Source organism: Fonsecaea monophora (genome assembly GCF_001642475.1).
Source record: "Fonsecaea monophora strain CBS 269.37 chromosome Unknown Scaff12, whole genome shotgun sequence".
NCBI classification, from domain to species: Eukaryota; Fungi; Ascomycota; class Eurotiomycetes; order Chaetothyriales; family Herpotrichiellaceae; genus Fonsecaea; species Fonsecaea monophora.
Genome location: NW_019173943.1, coordinates 154,311 through 176,729, shown reverse-complemented (window position 1 = coordinate 176,729; position 22,419 = coordinate 154,311). Strand labels below are relative to the sequence as shown.

The 22,419-nt window shown below is 45.8% G+C and overlaps 1 protein-coding gene across 1 annotated transcript; it reads left to right on the top strand.

Annotated features, from left to right (window-relative positions):
- Nucleotides 1-9,381: 9,381 nt before the first annotated feature.
- AYO21_02654 (hypothetical protein) lies at nucleotides 9,382-19,882 on the top strand (the record flags this gene model as incomplete). The annotated part of the gene is made up of 6 exons (XM_022652631.1): nucleotides 9,382-9,394; nucleotides 11,310-11,423; nucleotides 11,471-11,600; nucleotides 11,655-11,691; nucleotides 11,778-11,892; nucleotides 19,794-19,882. 6 exons carry the CDS (start codon nucleotides 9,382-9,384, stop codon nucleotides 19,880-19,882), a joined length of 498 nt encoding a protein of 165 aa, XP_022514987.1.
- Between the last annotated feature and the right edge of the window lie 2,537 nt (nucleotides 19,883-22,419).

Sequence of the window (22,419 nt, the reverse complement as noted above, 5' to 3'; positions counted from 1 at the left end):
CCTAAAGAGCTAGAAAGGGAGCTATACTACTTATTAACCGGGGAATAGCTATAGCGAAGTTCTCCCATTATAGGTTTAGCATTTTCGACCTAAAGCTACAGCCTAGCTCTTTCATCTAGTAAAAGATCGTTTTAGCTTCATTAGTAAAATGCCTCTACGGTCTAGTGTCGCCGAAGGCTTCTAATCTCATTTTCGATAATTCTTTCTCTTCGATACGGGTGGTCCTATTATAGAAAACCCTACTATTAGTGGTATCCTTCCAGTACTAGCCTGTTTTTATATTCCATATCTTACTAAATATTCTTTTCTTAAGAGAGGTTCTTTTCCAGGAGGATATTATATTAGAGTGTGAAATTATTGTCGAGCTTATTTATCCTAGCTACCGGTTTTCCCTTTATCCTTCCTCCTCTAGTGGCGATACACTATAGTATATAAGTAGATAAATTAAATTCGAGCTTATTACTACTTACATACCTCTTTAAATTAATGAAAGTAACCGATAGAGCGGAAACTTATTGATAATTTCTATAACTTCTAGGAATTGATTTTTACGGTCGACAAATCATAACTACTTTATAGCCTAAACACGACATAACGGTAGACTCCTAGAACTTAGTAGCTTTAAGCTCCCCATTTATATAGGTTGAAGGACTAAATGTACTAAGTTTTTATCCAGGAATGGACGCTCGGTACCGGTTCTATTTCCATTATAACGTTACATTTACGGGCATGAAATTCCTCGAATAGGATTTTTTAGACGTTTTATTCGAGGCTTTACGTCTCTTTCTAGTCCCGTGATAGTCTCCTTAGTAGCGATACTCTAGGAAACATACTTACTCTCTATGTAGGTCCCTTATGTAGTTCCGTAGCGAATTTCCTCTTAGACTTCACACTTAAGGTTATAGCTGAATGCTCACCGATTTAATCATAGATTTTCGTCCTTAATTACCTCGGGTATCTAACGGGCTTCCTTCTCATCGTTCTACGTCATCAAACCGGCTCACTTATGTCGTCGATAAATACTATACTAATTTTTCGTGGGATAGCTACGTATTAGGCCCTTAAGCGGCTAACACTAGATCTATCGTAAGTTCTCTACGGGGTGAAAGAGGCCTAGCCTATAACGATGCGCCCCTCACCTACCTCTTCGTAAACCGGTCCTTCGTAAGCTGGAGTCATAACTAGGCGTCATTCGCTAACGGCTCTCTTCCCTCTAACCTTAAATTTATCCTAACGCTCTAGGATCTTAGTGATGATGAGACGTCTTCGTAGTTTATATAGGCCTCCTCCGCCATTACCTACTGTATAGATCGAAATATATCTTCTCTTTTAATGAACCCGATAACGCGATATAAGTAAATCTCACTACCTTCGAAGCGGCCGATGGGTTTATATAGTATATGGATCCTTCCACGACCTAGCCGAGTTAGCCACTCCGTCGGTGACGAATAGACTCGGTAACTCACTCGGCCTTAAGTAGTTATCCTCATTCTTCGACGCCTATATAGGGAGGTACTTAGCCGATGTCGTTAACATCTACTAGTATAGTATGACTCGGTAATCGATCCGTCGGATTTCCAGGCGTTCGTATCTAACGCCTCGGCACTAGCAGTAGAAAACGGCCTGGGAACTCTATGAATTACGGAGTTATACCGGAGGCGTAGACTAATAATTACAGTTTTTGGAAACGGTCCTATCGTAGCTCGATAGGAACGATAACGTATCCGGCTATACCTAGTTTATGTATACCGCGGGGGACGGTAACTTAGTGAGTAGTAGTAGCGGTGTATCTACTTTAGGCTAACTATACGGATGATAGTATGGCTCTTAGGCACGAGAAGCCTCGAGTTACGATACGAACTATCGTAATCTTACCGGGGCTGAAATAGTAGGTCGGGAAGGGCTAATGTAGCTTATTTCTCGCGTCCCCTTATCTTGTAGAGAGCTCTAGAACCATTCCAGGTAGGGTTTATTCCTCTACGGCGGAAGAAGAGAATAGGTCGCTGTCGAATCAATAGTACTTAAAGAAGTTGTCGAGGAGCGTTAGGCTATACATGGATTTCACTGTACGAGTAGCCGTCCATCTGAAAACTAGCTCTAGCTGATGTTAATGAATAGACTATGATAGATCTCGGTTGAGAAGATTTAAACAATACTAAAATTAATCTCCTTTTAGAACCAGTGGATCTCGGCTGACTTACCACCAGAATGTTTAATTTTACCCGCAGGCTAGGGTGAAGCTTGAAATGACTTCATTTTCTCCATCTCTCGACGACCTCAGCTTTACCATCCCGTAGTCATCCTCCTTATAGCCTTCTAACATAACGCCGAATTCCACTATCCCCTTTAAGCCGCGTCTCGCGCTAATCAGAGACTATCTTTATTCTATTAGTGGAGATACTATACTAGGTTCCTATAAAGATTGCGCTGATTTACCTCCTCCGAGCGCGATGCCTCCCCGAGCACCGTTAACGTTCTACTACATCCGACGACGCTTCTTTAGCGGTTCCTCTACCCTCGTTTCTCCCTCATCCTCCTTCTCCTCGCGCTCTTTTCGCTTCCTATAATCCGGAGTACTAAAATCATTATTAAGGCCTTACTTATCTATAAGATCGTGGACTATATATAGAGATCTACTAATGTACTGCGGATCCGATATTTCTTCTTAAAGGAGAACGGATAATGTATCCTTAGTTTTAAATTCGACCCTTTTACGAAAGGTTCCTTAGTAGTTAATGAACGAGCGATCGCCGACAGACTCGGGAGCCCTATAGCCGTTCACGATAAATCTCGCCGCCCGTTTAGATAACTATTCTAGTAGTACCTCGAGCTCGGTACTCTTTCGAGGTAAAAGATAGAAGATATAGCCCGATCTAGAATACTTCCCCTTAATTTTCTTCGGCTTTAACTCGAGTTTAAAGTAGAACCGCGTTATAACGAGGTAACGAGCGACGATGTCGACGTCTTCTAATCGAGAGAATTGTTCCCGCGCTTCTATTACTAGTTCGGGCATCCTACCGGTATCGTCTAAGTCGATCTCTTAGTCTAATTTAACGTTAAACCGAAAGTAACGCCCATCTAACTCCACGCGTTTTCCATTTTTAAACGCGTGAGTAATTTTCCTACTATTAATTAATTTCATAAAGGCTCTGTACGACCGTAGTAGGAACCCCTCTTTCCATATGGCACGTAGCCTACTGAAATGCGACGTTAGCACCCGCGGCCCTGAGGACCCTATACTAAGGGAGATAACTATATTTAGCCTGCGGACCAGTAGCTACACCACGGGGATTTCCCATAGGGGGAGGTCGACGGGATTATTCCTCTATAAAGCTCCATCTTAAAAGGTTCCGACCCCGGGAATGCGCTTTACTAGAAAGTACCTTATGGCCCTATAAGCGGCTTAGAACCTTAAAAAGGTAGAAGAGTACGTACCACGGCGCTGCAGCCCCGCTCATAGCTCTTATACGAGGTTTTAGTCCTCTATACTCTAATAGAACGTGACGAAGGTAAATAGTAAATGGACACTTACATCTCCTACAGGCGAATCTTTTTACGCCCGTCCTATGACCGAATTATACGATATCCTGCACTACTATTAGAGACTACTCTCACATTACTAGGTCGCATCTCCACGTACTAGAGTCTTACGGCCTCGGTCCCGCCCCGTTATAATTAGTGAAGAGGTACGGTTCCGTTTCCAGAACCGTAGTCACCGGTACTCCTACTTTCGCACTACTGGCGGTCGCATGTAAGTTATCCAGAATGCCCTTATCGCTCCCGAAAACTTCTTTAAGCGCAGTTTCTAAACTGTCAGCTGAGTATAGACCATCGGCTAGATACGACACGAGAAATTCGAGAATGTACGATAGGATAGGAATGCGGGACACTACGGGTATGCGAGATATCCAGCGTAGTCTGAAAGCCCTTTTTACAATAGATTCGAAAAGGTTCGCGCCATCCTCCACCGTCCACCCGTTGATGAATAATACGAGTACGATAAGCCCACCTTATTAGGCGTTAGTACGGACGCGCTTATTGGATTGCGTCTACATACCGGAACTAGTCCCGAACGCAATCTCGAAATTATCCTAAACTAGGATTAGTAAGCCCAGCCTATCCTACAGGATTTATAAAAAGAGTAGCGGTACGATTCCCTTAATACCGCCCCCGTTAATGGTCAAGACGTTAATTCCGGCGGTATCAGGCTTTACCTTCACCCTCACATCTCGGAGTGCCATGTCGCAGAGGAAACAGCGTCGAATGTAGAACGCCTAACGGTCATTCTGATTAGACTGTCCGAAGACGCGTACGCAGTTCTCGCAAACTACGTGACCGCATAGTAAGTTGTTGTTCTCTAGCGTACGACGCAAGCATGCGAAACAGAGGTCATCGCTTCGCACCCGCTTCCAGCGAAGCTTAAACCTCTTGAGGTTATTATAATGGATCGTCTTAGACGGCGTACCGGCGCCACGTATAAAGTCCTCGAAATATTTTTGCAGCTGCTCCGGGATAGCTTAGACGAAACCCGACGGAAGGAGTAAGTTTATGGAGCCGTCGTACATAAGTACACCGCTCCTACCTACTCAATAGTAGGCGTCTTTATATAGGGTCTGAAATACATCTCCGGGGTTAAACGCTACGCGGCCGTCAGATCAAGCCTGCTACGTACTGAAAAGAGCTTAGACTTACTATATATACCGGGAGGGTAATGATCCAGTAGGAGGCTCGACGTAATTATTAGCACCGCGAAGTCCATCAGCTCTTAAGGCGATTTGATGTACTTCAGGAAGTTAGATAGATGTATGTCTAAGTCCGGCGCGACAGGATTTAGCAAGCGCGACGCTCTTACGAAATCGAATGGCTCCCTAGTAGTTCTACTAAAGTAGTCACTCGCATATTTGAAGAATACTGCTAGGTGCCTCCCAGAGAAAAGCGTCCTTACTTCGACCTTATGCCTTCGACCTTAATTCAGCACCCGGATCAAGTATTCCTCTAGGCGCCGGTAGCAGTACCCTCCCTAGGGTATGGTTACCACTTCGAGAGCTGACACCATCTTTAGGGGGTTTTTAGTCGTCTCCTCTCTTAGTTCGCCTAAAAGGACCTCTACGGCCTCCTTATCCCTTTCGACGCTAGGGTCTATAGCTTCCATCACGACGACTATCCGTAGATACGTTATCTTCGGTAGTGTCGTAGGCTTACCATTCTCGAGCTACGACGCGAGTCGACGTACTACGGGGCTAAATCCGCCGATGTCGGTGGAAAAGAAGTAAAAGACGTCGGTAAAAGCACCTAAGAGACGGGAATAGAGACGATCGGCGGCATCTTCTAAAGCTCGATCCTAGACGCCTCCGCGGATGCGAGGAAGCGTCAACTATCTTATCTCGTGGCATTAGACCGAGGACTTTTTTTTCAGGTCCCGGTACGGGAGGTCGCCATCCGCTAGAAGTACGGGCACGTCCTGAAATACATCGGGATTTCCTAAATGGAGATGTACTCCGCCGCCTCGTTTCCGTCTACCTGCCGACTTCTACCTGTTCCTATCTATACTGAGCGATCGAAGGGCTGACGATTTAGCGGTATAGCCGATGAAGACTAATAGGCTGGGCTGCTGAAGGTCAGGACTGGGAGTGTCGTTAATAAGCGTTTGAAGCCGATCCGAGATGTACAAGACGACTTCATTTCGTTCGATGCGGAGGGTGAGCTAATCGCTGTAATGACAGCGTACCATTATAAAAGCCTAAATGCTACTACGAGTTATAGTATTAAGGGTGTGAGGTATATAAGACGGGATGCTTTTAAGACATCATAAGTAATCGTCATCCTATAAGAAGAGCTTAATCTAGACTCTTAAGTAGTAAGCGAGGAAAGGAACGAGATAAATGGAAGAGACTTAAACGGGCTCTAAGCGCGACCCTTAGGGAACTAATTTTAATCTAGTATGAATCTAGTTTACGTTTTAGGCTCCCGATAAGATCCCTCTAGGGTAATTAACGTTTCTTACAGTCTATTTCTTCTTAGGATCTAGGCTAAATTATCTCTCTTTAAGAAACTACGCAGGTGAAATACGGTGGAGTATGGGCGTTATAGTTATAATAGGAATTTCGAAGTGTAGGATAGATAAATCCTCCATCAGTAGGATGCCTTCTAGTGACTAACCTCATCATATGAATCGGCAACCTATCGAGCTTGAAGATCCGAGATCTATCCCTAGTCTAAAGAGATACTCTAAGCCACCCGCGTTTAGGCATAGATGTACCCTTTACCATAAGCTTCGGTCTTCAGCTTACTAGAGAAATCATCCTATCGCCCCGGGAGAAGAACCGATCCCGGGGGTCTATTTACGGCTAGGATGTAGCGTCCAGAAACGAGTATAGTCTCAACCGAAGAAGCCTCTACTAGTAATGGTCCTAGAGTTACACTATTATATCTACGAGAACCATCTCCCCGATCACTCTATAGAAGCACCTCTTACGGTTAAGCTCCCTAGGATAGAGTAGGGCCGGCGAAAGGAGCTACTCTATGGTGATTATGGATTGTCGACCTAGACGCTAACGTACTTAAATACGTTTGAAGAGTAGTAATAAGCTCCATAAGTTAATCGCATGACTAAACCGTCTTTTATACCTCGCTAAATTAGGAGATTTTATTATAAGGTAATATCGCGTCTATATCTACATCATTACGGATAATAGACATTACGGAATGCTTCCGTCGTGATGTTCTACCTTAGAGGATGACTTCATCTAAAGCTCCTGTTCACTAGTGGAATTAGTAGTGAAACCGCCGGCCGGTTATCTTAGTGGAATGTATTATAGGTTTAGTACCGGATTATGCTTAATGAGATTCAGATATTATTTACATCTATACTATATAATTCTAGTCATACCATCAGGAACTTATAGGATAACTAGGTCCTTCTGCGATTTCGCTCCCGTAGCTAAGGTTATGCTGCCCGGACACCATAGGTCCATTAACTACTATTAAGCGTGAAATATTAGTCACCTAGCTCCTTAGGTTCAGCTGGCGACGACTATGAAAAGTATACTCGCTGGGTATCTTAAACCGTAGTCAATTTCACTAACTGCGGTACGGTACTGTTCGTAGTCGACTAAGGTTAGCCGAGTTTTCCACGCGCCCTTTTCGGCTGACCATTGCCCGATGTAAGTTAGCGTAACTGGATGTAAATAGAACTGCAGCTTACGTAGGCTTTCGATGCATATAGAAATCAGGATCGAATAGTAGCGATGAGCGGCGCTCCGTAGTAGTGTAATAATCTAGTACGAGCTGAAACCCTCGAACGTTGAGCATGCGTTGGAGTATTCGTCCTTTTGGAGCCTAACTAGGTAGTCGGGGCCAAAAGTTGACGGGTGTGGAGGGAATTAAGCATTGTAGTGTTGCCCTCAAAGCTTAGTTATCCACCAGGTCCCTTAGACTAGTATGGTGTCTTTAGTGAACCCTGATTATTTTTCACATGAAAAGTCGCAACCCAGAGCGAACGGAATGGAGGCTCTTCGCAGCGTTCTTACCATTTCTTGCATATTAGGTCGACCGGGTCGTATCGGTTAATCAACCCCTGTCGTTATTGGCCGCCAGGTATTTCGCCATTACTTCGAATCTTCGGAGTATTCATCTTTAAAAAGCTAAACTACGCGCGACTTAAGTAGATCCACAGATCTATCTCTTATACGAGCCACCACCGTCCGGACCATCGCGAAGTCTCGACGAGCAGTACTCCACTTGATCGGACGAAGTCTGCCTCGAAGCATAAGCATCCTCGCTTTAATCCAGTCGTCGATCTCTTCTTCCTCTTCAGCATCTCTTAGGTCCTCTTCCGTAGGCGCGAGAAAGAGCATCCACAACGACGTTCTTCTTCCCTAGTACATGTCGAACTTCGAAATCGAATTTCCGAATCCAAGCTAGCCATTGATTGACGATAGCGTAGGGTAAGTCTGTCGATTGTCGGTTAAGCTACGCAGCGAGGGTCATTACATCTGTTTCCACAACGAAACGCACCGCATATAACCATCTTTTGAACTTCTTGAGGGCTTTGAGCAATGCTCGAGCCTCTCTCTTGAGGGCATCGTACTTAAGCTCTGCTTTGATCCAAATTCCGCTTTCGTACCTCGCAGGTCTGCGTTCTCCTGTCGCTGGGTCGACCTGCATGATTACGGCTCCCCACCCCCGTCCGCTCGCGTCTACAGCAAGGATAATCAACCCTCCGCTGGGGCCGTAAACCAGACTAACCAAGGCCGGAGGCGACGTCAATGCGATCTTCAATGCTCTTATGCTTAGCGCATGGTAATAGTGTACGCCGCCAGCGCATGGCGGTAGGCGTTTTCGCCAGTGTGCAGCGAAGATCTGCTGAGAGGCGATCTAAAAACAGCCAATTATCGAAGACGGTAGTCGATCACTCACCTGCGGCGCTGTCTGTAGTAAAGCCTCGCCTGATCCATTCTTCGCCGCCGTATCTCTATTGACTCGATCGCTAAACTTATAGCGTTATCTATAGTAAAGCCTAGGCAACGCCGTACTGGGCCGCTGTATCTCTATGATTGATTTGCCAACTTGTAGCGTAGAAAAAAAGAAAAAAAAAAAAGGCGACCCTGCTCCTGCCGAATCGAACCCCTGACCTAGGTATATCCTGCTCCTGCCCCAGCCCTAGTAAATGGGATATAAATATTTGAAGTACCTAAAAACAGTCATAAATCACTCATAGAGTCTGACCTACAGGTTACACAGGCTCCACCATCAAGATGTCTCAAGACTCTGAACCTCGAAATAAAATTGTGTCCAGACCTCGACCTAAATTCCTTCAAAAATGGAGAGTTAAGAATGAGACGTCATAGCTTAACGATGACGATGTAAATAGCGTAAGTATCCTTTCCCTCTCTACTCCTAATGATAGATATTAATCGCCTACTCTATAGCTGTACGCTAAAGAGTGTTTCGGTTATAGTAAGATACCTCAGACCCGCTGCTACCGCCGTAACGAAAGCCATATAGAGAGGCCATTCCGTATCGAAATCAAATGCGACCATTACGGCTACAATGTAAAGGGTAATATAACTAAAGAATTAACCCGCTAAATAACGCTCACCTGGGGTTAGGTACTCCTACGAACGACGCTGGAGAATAAGAAGTAGACACTAAAATGGAAGTTTAATGATTATTATAAGAATGTAGATAGTGATGCTAAAATGGAGGATGATAAGGGAGAAACTTAAGATAATGTCTACTATTGTAATGGGGAAAAAGGTAAGCTAGAACGTAATTAGTGGAATTTACCTATATAATGTACAGGATGGCACCCTTAATCATTAGTTAGTGGGTGCATCAAGTCTAAGGTCCTCATTTTTTTCTTTTTCTTTTTTCTCAGAAATGGACAAGACATGTAAGTAACAATAAGAGAATCCCTAAGTGCAATCAAGTTATCTATTAAGTTATGGAACCTATCTGATCAGGACCTTCTATGTTATTATCATTATTATACTGCGATAGTCGTTACCCCTACTACCATGCCCACCGCCGTACGAGTTGATACCTCTAGCGAAGAGCCTCGCCCCAGTTCACTGTATTCCAGGTAGAGGGACTCCCTCGAGGCGTTTTCAGCTCGGTATTGTGACTGGAGATAAGAGAGACATTGACCTTAGTATCGATAACGATATTACCCTTTTCCTAAAGGAAGAGGTAGCCGTCGACTGAGGATGACGTAAGACTAGATTTCCATATCACTTAGAGAGGGGCGGTAGGTGTCGCTTCGAAGTGAATATCAATTAGTAGTGAAGGTTAATATTACTTAGAAATGGACGTAAGTGTCCTAAGCTACGGTACGAGAGTTAGAATCTTCTCTCCTTCCCACTCCTTTCTACACTCGCATGACGGTCAAGCGCCGACTGAAGTTCTCGCGGTTAGATGTCTAGGTATCCCGAACGACAGGTCGCTAGCCCCATTAGTCCAGGACTTAGGCCTCATAATCACATCGCGAGATAGCCTATTTCGACTCCAGCCGATTATTAGACGATAGCTCTATATCCAAAGTGTAGATGATAGTAAAGCTGACTACTAGTATCCTATCAGTATAGCTAAATATAGATTACGGGTCCATTCTCTAGGCGGTAAATCGATGATAGCTTAGAACGTAGGACTCCTTAGGATAATGGTAAGATCGTAGAGGTTTCTAGGAATAACGCTAGTTAACTTAGTGTCTATAGGACTATATTTAGATCCAGCTCCTCCGGGAGCCCAGACTCCACGAGATTTAACTTATTCTACTCTATATTAAACGGGAATCTTTTATCCCTCGGGCTGGGAGTTCTAAAGGACGGTGGGTCCGGTAACGAAGTCTTATAGAGGGAAACTTACTTTCCTCTCCCCTTTACCGCGGCTTTATTCTAGTTATGGCCCTACGCGTTTTAACTACGCCTCGACCTCGTGTCAGGAACGGCCTATGGAGATAGGCAGAGGGTAGCGATGGGTACAGGTAGGTATAGGTATTCCTTGATAGTATATCTTAACTGAAACTCAAAGCATGAGGGAAGGAAGCTTCCCTCAGGCGGTGAGCATACGGTGCTTAAATAATAAGAGGCTGTTACGTATAGGTTATGCTTGGCGGTTCGTGATAATTATCCCCCCCCTAAGCTTCTCGTCCTCGAGAAGTTTCTGGGGATTCCCCTCCCGCGTACCGTAGGCGTCTCGCATACTCGCATAATTTTTACAGCATCTTAAGGGTCGCGTGCGGTCCGCATCTATTTAACCTCGTCGTCGCATCCTCTATTTACGCTCCGTAAATGTAGATTGATTAATTCCTATAGTAGTAGGCCTATCCCTAGGCGGCGTCCTCATGCCCCTAGGGGTGTCCTACAGGTAGGCCTCATACCGTTCGTGTCTCCGTACTGTTAAAGGGGTAGCCGTATGCGTATAGCGTGCGAGCCGTACTCGACCATTATTAATATGGGTCTAGTAGACCTCACCGTCGTATCGTACTAGTGGCCCTTTATTATTATTTTCCTTTCGTTTTCGTTTTCTCTTCCTTCTTCCTTCTTATCTATAATAACTACAACAACAACCACTATATAAGTACTTTTCCCCTTCGTTCCGTATGCGAAACGCATATACTGATAATTAGTAAAGCTCCCTACTCTCGTACCCTCTTATTAGAGTAAGTTCCGGCGATCCTCGACGGATTCGCATGCGAGGAGGCCGCGGCTAACATTCGTGTCGCAGTCCCTATAATTTAAGCTCTTCTCCTACTCCTCTAACAGTATATACTGCGGTAACTATTACGGTCCGCGTACTAACCGCTATAGTGTCTACCGCCGTTACTACCCCTACTGCCCCCATTACCGATCGCCCCGCGACCCCGGTCGCTACCGGCGGTGGGGCCGAGGATCCTAGGGATAACCGTCCTCTACGGCGCCCCCGTAAGTTATGCGATTCGCATACGGTTCGCTACTAACTTATGATGTAGTCCCTAACGATACGCCCCCCGCCCCCTCTCCCTCTAAGCGGGCTAAGACGGCGAAGGCTAAGGGCTCCTACTACTACCGCTACCTACGCCGCCTACGGGCCGTAGGTAATGCGGCGGGGCGGGAGATCGAGTATATTTTTATAATCGAGACGGGTCGTCGTTCTACTAACTACTCTTATTATAGTAAGGGTAAGCGCGGTAGCCGCTTAGGCTACGTACCGGTAAGTCCTATGCGGTCCGTATACGTACCGTAGGCTAACAATTTCAGATTCCTCCTTCGCTCGTTTCGCGTACGAATAGCCTGTAGGCCGCTAACCTCGCCTACGCGAGGGGCGAGGATAGCGCGCCCGCCGTTACCGCCATCCAGCGCGAGGCCGACGTTATCGACGCCGAGCTCCGGCTCGTCGAGACCGACGTAGCCCGTAAGTCGGCGGGTAGTCTTACTATTAGGGGCCGTATACGTTCCGCCCGCGGTTCTAGTACGGGTGCTACGGGTACTGGCGGCGGCTAGCTTAAACCCCTTTTAGCCTACCTTATCGACGCCGTACGGGCCGCGGTCGACTCCTACCGGGAGGTAGTACGTACCGTACGCTTCCCGCACCCTATTCGCGTACTGACAATTTTAGAATAACTTAGAGGCTCGGGTGTAGCCCGACGAGGATTCGGGCTCCGATGCGGAGTAAGCTCCCTACGGGTAGTTAGTTAGGTGTCAGGAAGGCATCGCCCTTAAGTTACGTACGTTCCGCGTACGCTTCGGCTTAGGCTCCCTTAGGGGAATCGGAGTTTCGTACCGCAGTAGATTCGCCTCCGAGCGTTAGAGCGTAAGCCGGCCATTCATCAGTTCGTATATGTATTTTTTACCTTACTCGTACGAGGCGTAAGAGATCCGTATACGGGTCGCTATGGCCTTAGCTATTAGAAACGATAATTTATTCTCTACTCCTATACTTATTCTCGATGAAATTCGTCTAGCTTCCCCCGTACGTTCCGTAGGTACTCCTTAGGCTCCCAGCTATCGTAGGCCTCGCTAAACCCCTTCCATCGGATATAGTACTCTAGTCTTCCTTATCGTTCTCTTATAGCGAGGATTTACTCGACTTCCTATTCCTCCTCGTCGTCGATATTAACCGGCTCGGGGGTTTCTCTCCCGGACCGCCTACGATACGTATATAGTAGGGATACGTAGAATATAGGGTATAGTTAACTATACTTCTTAAGTAAGTCTAACTTATAAATATTCCTCCTAATGCGTTCTAGGACTATAAAGGGTCCGATATTCTAATCCGTAAGCTTTCTACTTACGCGTAGTATACGGATATTCTTCGAGGAGACTATAACTTTATCCCTAATATTAAAGAATATCTCCGTTCGCTTTTTATCGTAATGTTCAGCCATTTTTACTATCTACCGCTTAGCTATATTATACGCCTCGCCGGCTTATAGTAGGGAGTCCGCGAGCTGGTTAGCCCGGTCCCGCGCGAGCTCATTTTAAGGCGTCACTCCCTATATATTAAGATATATATCTAGCTCGAACGTTAGTACCTAGGAGAACGGAGTCTTACTAGTAGTTACACTATAGGCTGCGTTCATCGCGTACTCTACGCTTACGAGTAGCGTAGCCTAATCAGTCTACTTATAGTTTACATAGTAACGTAGGTACACTTTAAGTATCTAGTTTATACGCTCCGTCTGACTATCGGTCTACGGATGGAAAGCGGTAGAGAATAGGCGGCGAGTCGTAAGGTAGTCGTATAGGGTTCTAAACTACGTCGACGTAAATAGAGACCCCCTATCGCTAACTATTAACTTAAGCGCGCTATACTTCGCTATTACCTTTTCTAGAACTATTTAGCCTAGGCCTTAAGCGTTAATAGTACTCGTATAAGGTATAAAGATTACCATTTTCGAGTACCTATTAACGATAACTAGTATCGAATCGTAGGCGATCCCGTTATATAACGAAGGCGGTAAGCCTACGATAAAGTCTATCGAAATATCTTACTAGGGACCCTTAAGTATAGGTAACGATTAGAGCTTCCTATACGGCTTCTACCTTAATACTTTCATCCGTTAATATACATTATATGTCTTAATATACTCTTATATATCGCGACGTATATGCGGCTACTAGTAGTATCGTATAAGATTCGCTACCGTCCGGTACTCGCTAAAATGCCCGCCCTACTATAGATTATCATAGTTAATCTAGAGGATTTCTCCCCGGGTTATAGGATTATACGGGACGTATACGTAGCCCCCGCGACGCGCTAGCCTATCCTTATCGATACTCTAGGTACTAGAGAACTCGCCCTTCTTAATATATTCATTTAGCTCCCGTTTCTACGGAGCGTCCTAATACTATTCATTAAGTAATTATAATTCTCTTATACGGTCCGTAAGCGCTTCTCTACGCGTCCGTAGGTTAGCCGCCTCTTACCCGCTTAGGTTTACCCTTTCCTCTACCTCGGGAGTAGGTAGTATTATAATATTATATACACTCTCCTTAGGACCTAATCGCCTCCGAGTCTCCGCTCGGGTAAGAACGCTAACGATAACTTCGCCGCCGCGCCTTATACGACCCTTAGGCGCATCCTCTACGAGGGGCATACGTAATCGTAGTAGCTCCGTAAGAGTATTTACTACGGGTTATTCTTCCTCTACTATATAGTTAGGACGGCGGGAGAGCCTATCCGCGGGGTTATCCTTTCCGCGCCTCTACTGAATTAGGAAGTCGTATACCGCTAGGACCTCTACCTAACGTATCTACCGTCGATTCAGGACCTTAATAGTTATAAAGCATTAAAGCGCCTTATAATTAGTAAGGACTATCGTACTTTCCGTAGGCGATTTAAGGTAATATCTCTATATCTTAAATACGTATATAATCGATAGTATTTCCGCATCCCCCGTAGTGTAATTCTTCTCCGCGGGAGTCATCTTCCGCGAGTAGAACGCTACGGGGTGCCATCGCGTACGTCCCCCCTACGTCTCGTACGCTTAGGATAGCACTCCCCTAAGCGCCTAGCCTAAGGCATCCGTTTCGACCCTATTCCTTCGCTTAGGATCGAAATGCGCTAGTATAGGGGCCTCCGAGAAGCGCGCCTTCAGCGTACGGAACGCAGCGTCCGCTTCCTCGGTCTATATAAGAGTTCCAGTCTTTTTCCCTACCTTTATACCTATTAAGAGATCCGTAATGGGGGCTACTACCGCGGAATATCGGTAGATAAACCCTCGGTAGAAGTTAGCGAACCCTAGGAATACTTAGATATCTCTAAAGGTCTTAGGGACTAGCTACTCCTATATCGCGGATACCCTACTAAGGTCTATTAATATTCCTACGGTTCCTACGCGGAAACCTAGGAAGTCTACCTCCGTAGTGAAGAATTTACACTTCGATAAGTTCGCGTATAGCCTATACTCCTTTAGGCGTTCCAGTACGAGGTTTATATACGCTTTATATACGGCTTCATCCGGACTAAATATTAGGATATCGTCTATAAACGCGATATAGACCTCGTCTAAGAGACCCTTAAGAGCCTCGTTAATATAGACTTAGAATGATGCTAGCGCGTTCGTTAATCTAAAGGGCATAACTAGATATTCGAAGTGCCCGTATCGCGTACGAAACGTAGTCTTCTAGCGGTCTTCTTCCGCTATAGGTATACGATGATAAGCGTCCTTCAGGTCTAGCTTCGTATATACTCTAGCCCCGACGAGTCGATCCAGGATCTTAGGGATGAGAGGTAAGGGGTATCGATTCTTTTTAGTTACTCGGTTTAACTTACGATAATCGACGTAGAGTCGTAGGCTACCATCCTTCTTAGGTACGAATAGGATTAGAGCGCCTACTCCGGACTCGCTAGGCTAAATCCATCCTCGACCTATCGCGGTCTCGATGTATTCGCGTAGGACTCGCAGTTCTTTCGCGCTTAAAGGGTATATAGGTCCGTAGGGCGCTGTCTACCCCTCTTTAAGTGGAATGAAGTACCTTACCTTCGTCCGAGAAGGAGCTGGGTCTTCGTCTGGGTCTCCGAATACCGTAGCGAACTTCGTAAACTGCGGCGGTAACTGGGGCTCTTACGTAAGTCCCGTAAGCGTAACGGTTACGCCTCTTTACCCTTCTAAGGGGGCTAGCTATACCTAGAGGAGGCTAATAGTAGTGTCCTTCGCCTCCTTTAAGAGTCTCTTAACGCCTACTATTAATACCTACGGTTCGGGTACGTCTCGATAGTACCACGCACTCAATTCCCAGTTAATGTCTAGGTTAACCTCCTTTAGCTAGTTATAGCCTAGGATAAGGTCATACTCTACGAGCTTGACCGCTAGGTATCGGTATTTCTTCATCTTGACTGTTCTAAGGGCGTCCTTAACCTGGGTATTAACCTAGTGCTCACCATAAACTTCCAGCGGTTGTCCGCCTATAGTTCGTACGCTTCTCTCCGCCCTTTCGCTAGGTAGACGCCACTCTACCGCCCGGAGGTAGGATATGAAACTCTTCTCCGCCCCGCTGTCGAGTAGCGCGCGGGCCTTCTAAGCTCCTATAGGGGTGTAGATTTCTACCTCCATAACTAGTACTTAGCCATTTCCCCAGCCTAGTTCCTGGGACTTTAAGGATTTCGCCGGATCTAGACCTAGCGCCGCTACGGCGCCTAGTAGGCTAGGTCCTATTTTTTTAGCTTTTTCTTATCCTCATTCTTCCCTGCGTCGCCCGTACGCTTCGCCTACGCTACGGCGGCGGTCGTAGGTTTAGGGCGTGGACAATCCTTTTCCTTATGTCCTCGCTGGCCGCAGGCGTAGCACTCCCCGCTAAAGGTATCAGGTACGGCTCTCACCTGATGCTTCGCCTTTTTCATGAGGGGAGACGGTTCTCGGTCGCGCTTCGCCTACGGTTCCTGGGCTGATCGCCGAGGGGTCTGGCGCGTTGTCGACTGGGCTTACCCACCTGAACTAGTAGGCGTAGAGCGCGCTGACCGCGTACGCTCCGCTTACCTTTCCTTTAAGACTACTATTTCGAGCCTCTGTACCGAGGCGAGGACCTGGGCTCGCGACGTGATAGTCTTAAGGTCCCGCCGAACTGCGTCTCGCAGGCGGGGCGCCAGAGCGTGGAATAGTGCCTAGCCCTTTCTCTCGTCCTCGGTGAGAGGGCCGACTTCATCCTCTAATAGTATCATTTCATATACTAGGTCTCTGACCGATTATAATGCGGCCTACTTAAGGGTTCCCAGCTTTTCGAGTACTTCTCCCTTACGGACGTCGGCGTCTTCGATTATATCCTTACACCACGAGATAAAGAGGTCCCATGTCAGCGGGATGGGGTTTCCTTCCCGCCGGTCTCGTCGCTATTTATCAAGGGCGCGGCCCTCGAGATAATTAGCTGCGGTCTGGATGCGCTACGGCCAGTCCGGGACTACGTCGCTCGCTAGCGACTCGAAGATCGTCTACCAGCTACTATCGAAGGCGTAGAGTTACTGTATAGACTTACTCGTAAAGAGTTTAGGCTTGACTATACGTATTACTCTTTATAGTTCGTCGCGATCTTTATCTAGGGACGAATTACGGTAGGGTCGCTTGCGAGTCGGTAGCGAGGTGCCTTCTACCTCCGCGTATACCGTAGGAGTTTCTCCTACGACCTCTACTTCCATCGCTTCGATCTCGAGCCTTAATCTTTACCTCTTAAGGGTATCTACTAGTAGGGCTCTTTTCCGGAGGAGCGCCTATAGCTCCAAGTCCGCCTCGGGGTTTATATCTAACTCTTCTACTGCGGGTGTTACGCGACCCGGCTGCGATTCGCGGTCGTCGTCTATATCCCCTTCTTCGTCGGGGGTAGGATCGTTTTACATTATAGGTTCCGTTAAGCTCCCCGTAGTAGGTTATGACGGTCCTCCCTCTATATAAGGCTCCTAGCGGGTCGCCCTCTTAGGCGCCATCGTACCGCGTGCGACGCGCCGGGACGTCGCTCCCTCCGACCGATCTTGAGGGATGCTTTAAGAATGTCAGGAACGGCCTATGGAGATAGGTAGAGGGTAGCGATGGGTATAGGTAGGTATAGGTATTCCTTAATAGTATATCTTAACTGAAACTTAAAGCATGAGGGAAGGAAGCTTCCCTTAGGCGGTGAGTATGCGGTACTTAAATAATAAGGGGCTGTCACGTGTAGGTTATACTTGGCGGTTCGTGACACCTCGCTCCTAGCCTTAGTTTTACTCGAGTATCTCCCTTCCCCCTAACGTACTTAAAATCCTTTAGGGATAGTATCTCGGCTTGCGGATTAGTTGACTTCTAAACGAGATTTAGTACCTATCGTCTATAGTAGATTAGGTTAACGGGCTCCTTATAAGATCTTCGATGCTACATGGTAACGATCCTCCATTAGGCGTCTGAAAAAACGTCACTTACCCGCTATTAGGATTACGAAGGTATGCCGTAAACTCAAACCCGCATAACTACTAGAGTTTAAATGTTTTATTAAGCTAGCCTCGCTTTCTCTTTCGTCGCTATATCGTTCTCTCCTTTCTAGTTTATTCTCCCTTTTACTTTACCATCTTTTTTTAGGGTTATACTTAACTAGTTGAAAGCGCCCCTAATGATGGCTATTTTATATTTTATAATATAGTAGTAGATGAGGAGCCCGTTATAGCTCCTTCTCGTTACGGTCGCCATTCTATTCATAGACGCTACCTTTTAAGGATCCTATTCGGGACTCCTCCCTATAAAGGTTACGGTAGATAATGTCCCCTCTCCTAATACTTATTTTCCTAATGACCTCTCTAACTATGCTACTACGTACTACCACCTAGGTTTCTATCTTCCTCACTCTTACCTTCTCCCTGGGGAGGGCCTCTATAGATACATTTTAAAATGACATCGGGATCATCACACTAACGGCCTATATATCGAGGAGCTTTATCTAGACGAATACTTCCAGCGCACTACTAGAGGCTACCGTTAAGATTTAATTTAACGGCCTAGTCGGCTCCGGCATCATAAACTTAACTAGTAGTTACGGTTTTATAGTCGTTAGTCTGACCGCCGCCAGCACCTCTACCACCTCTTACACCGCGTTAAATCCATTCGTAGCTAATGCTACTTCTAGAGTGACTATTCCTCCCTCTCATACTAACGGCATCCCCGTCACTACTCCCCCTTCGACGAGTGCGACTATGGTTTCGTCTGGCGGGCCTTTTACGTCGCCATCGTCACCATCTACTACCGGTAACTCGCCTCTTAGCTTAAGCTAGAGTACGAGTACCTCTGCCACTACTACGTCGGCCTTCATCGGCCTCTTTACCGGCGTTAGGACGTAATCGAGAGTATCCCTAGCGGCTGTACTAACATAGATTCTCGTGGCCCTAATACCGACTTTTATATGTTAGAGCGACGATTTTTAACCGTAGAAGTATCGACGATAAACTCTCTTCTGCACTCCCTTCGTTACCGGTAACTAGAAGGGGTCTTAGATAGTTTAGGTAGCCTATACTAGAATCTATGCCTTTTAATACGCAAATGGTGTAGCATCTTATAAAGTACAAGTAGAACATTTAGTATTTATAGATCTCCTCGACGTTAATCCTCATGCGTGAGATATACATAAGTACAGTCCGTTTCTCTCCAATTAACCTAGTTATGTAACCGAGCCGCATTAAGATTAGATGTTCTTTAAGCCTTCTCCACCGCCAGCTCGTAGAGTATATCCTAAAGGTTTAGGTGATAGACTTCGGGATCTCCAAAAATTAGGACTATCCGCGATCACCTCTTACGGACTGATCTCGTTAACGTAAGAGGCTACCCCTTTAATCGCACTAATGTATGTTAGAGGACTAGCTACTACTTCGCCGGCATCGTCGTTCTTCTTCCCGCTTCCCCTTTAACGGAACTATTAAGGTAGCTAGATGATTATACTACAACCGTACAATATTACGTTACCGTTTAATGATTGTATATTTACCCGAAATAAGGGATTTATTGAAGTATGATGCTGTCTATATACGATAATAAAATGGCCGAGGACAGTGCGGACGGAAAGTTAAAGTACTACTACTCCTGATACGGCGGTAATGTTAAAAGATTATGTACGAAGATAGAATTAGTGCTAGAGAGTCACTTAAATAATTCGACCTTTAATATATATAGTTCGTATGAATTACGATTAAGGAGCCGAATCGAGCTCCAGGATCCTCTTCAGGTATCTCTCGCTAGATTACCTACTTCAGTCGTTAAATATAAAGACGAGTAGCTTACCCTATCTGCCTTTTAATGATCGCTAAGAGCACTTTACTAAATCTTCTTAAAATCATCTACTTCTAACTCTAATAAACTAACATAGATAAAGAAGCGCCGGACTCGCCCAGCATTTCTAACTACGACGACGACCTATCTATCGAAGCGTTACTTAGAAGAATAGACGACTTCTAGAGAAGGGAGGAATTAATCACGATCGAGAGGTTAGAAAAAGAAATATCGACGTTACGATATCAGATTTCATACCACTAGAGAAACCTACGCGTTACCTTAGATTTACTATAAGAAGCATTTAATGCCGCCGTCCTCATCAAGACGGCTCTCCAGATATGTGATGAGGAGGAGGAAATGGTAAATGTAGATTAGCTAGCTTTCTGGGGAATCCATATCGAGACCCCGTCCGCTCTAGGGTATCGACCGATGGAATAGCCTCAGGAATGGATCTAGCTACGCTCGGGGGTCGACCTCGGATGGCGGATGCTACTCGCTACGAAATTATAATCTTACTTCGTGTAGAGTAGCTATGGTGTTATGGCCTCAGAAGGTTCCTTAATTGATTACCGACATACGCCCTTCGATCCCTTTAAATTAAGTAGTCTAATTCCGACGTATAGAATATCTAAGTTACACCTATTTTAGACTCCCCTCTCACTATCCTATAGTATAATACACTTCATTACTTCTCGTATGATGATACAGTGATATAGTATAGTACGTAGTGGGTGCGCGAAACTTCGAAACTTCCTAGGGGGAAGATGTCATCGCCATCCTGAGGCCTAAAGGTACGCCGTAGCAATCGGTAGAACTAATGGAGACCCTAAGGTAACCTATCTAAGCGGTAAATACTATAGGAAAAGGAGAAAGACGTCGTGGTTATTACGCGGCCTCGGGGATGTAGAGGGCTCCTTTAATCTAGAGTCGGATTATTCTATTAGTTTAGAAAGTGTTCAGTCAGCGAATTAGGGAAAGACTAGGTTAGAAGTAAGATGATGGTGGCTTTTAGATTTAAGTTTCATAGCTTATTCTTTACAGTACACCTCCCGTAAAACATTCAGCTTTGACTCTACTAGCACCTCCTTACTAGTTCGTCCTTAGTAAACGCCGTCCCGCATCGCCACACGTGGCGAAGGTCAGGAGGTAGAAGAATATCCCCGTACGAATCGCCAGAATCGCGACGTCGGTGACATAGCAGATGGCTCGACATGCGGCATATACAAAGAAAAGAATCACGAGGAATTAGTTGAATCTTATGTCCGGTACTCAGTATAGGCTTTCTCTCGAGACTGTCTACTACGGAATAGCTGCCACTATAGATGTGAGGTATTAAAATAAGACACGACTTTAGATGGACCATCGAGGGAACCTCGACACCTGCTACGGATGTATAGTCGCGATTATATAGTCCCTCCTAACTAAGCGGCCTAATTCGGACCTCAAGCATCGAGTATTATGGCGCGTCGGAGCCCATTTCGGCTCCTAAAGTCGAGAGCGGCAGGTAAAAAGGGCACCCTACTAGTGTACTAATGGGTAATGGCCGAGACGCGCGAGAGAAGCCTAATTCGAACGCTTCTAAGGCTGCGTCCTATATAGGATCGCTATCTACGGACTCTCACTTCTAACTGCCTTTCTAGATGTTAGTCCGTCCTGAGCCTTAATATCGGCGTCCGAGTGCTGTACGTTATACACGGATAACCAGTCTAAATTCTTTTTCTCTGAGATATTTACGTTATACATCTCGGCCCTAGGCTAAGTTTATAGCCGAAAATGACGATAGTAAGCGATACTCCCTCCGAATCTATTACTAGTGAAAAGAATAATGCGACGCGATAAGCCTATAGCCTAGTAACGCTAGAATAGACGCTAGAACCGGACACTACCCGTCTGAAGGAAGACGAGAAGAGGCGTCAGGCTGTAAATCAAGCCAGCACGGACTAAGGATAAGGAGTAAGTACTAAGAGCCCGCCGTCTTCTAGAGAAGGGGCCGGTGGTACTACGGAAGGGAATAATAGTGCGACCTAGGAGTAGATTAATGCCGTAGAGAGAGTGATGAAATACTTATAGACGGATTACTAATACATCCTCGGCATCCTAGACGATAACCTAAGTATAGAGGACGTGATGGCGGCCTTCAAGAAGCTTAGGTGCTTAACGCATGAAAAATATAATAAGGTGAATTATGCTGCGGAGGCATTTTACAGTCAGTATGACCTCTTGAATTCCCCCCCCGATGTTGGAAAACTTTAAACTGATAATGGCACGCCTCCCCGGGACGCAGGAGTTAACGATGCAGTAAAGCACCTCGGAATCAACGAAGCTACTATAGCGACGATGAGAGATTAGGATGGTATAGAGGAGAATCTCACCCTACTAGTAAATGACATAAGCTACGAGAGCTCCGGTGATGCGCCATCGAACGGACTAGATACGGACATGAGAAGCTCCTATAAGCCTACGATCCTAGAAATGACCGATGAACACCGTATAGCGTTTAAAGTCGCTAGGGACTTACTATAAGTCCTCTTAGACAGCTCCGATAACGAGAGAGCGATTAACGGCCTGTAAGAGGTGAATCGAAAGATAGTGGAGATTAATACGGCGAATGGCTTCCCTAACTTAACTCGATTCATAGTCGATTTCTATGTCTATTAAAATATAGCTAAGAAGGCGCTGCCTCTCCTAAGTTAATGGAAGTAAAACTCCGATGATAAGGC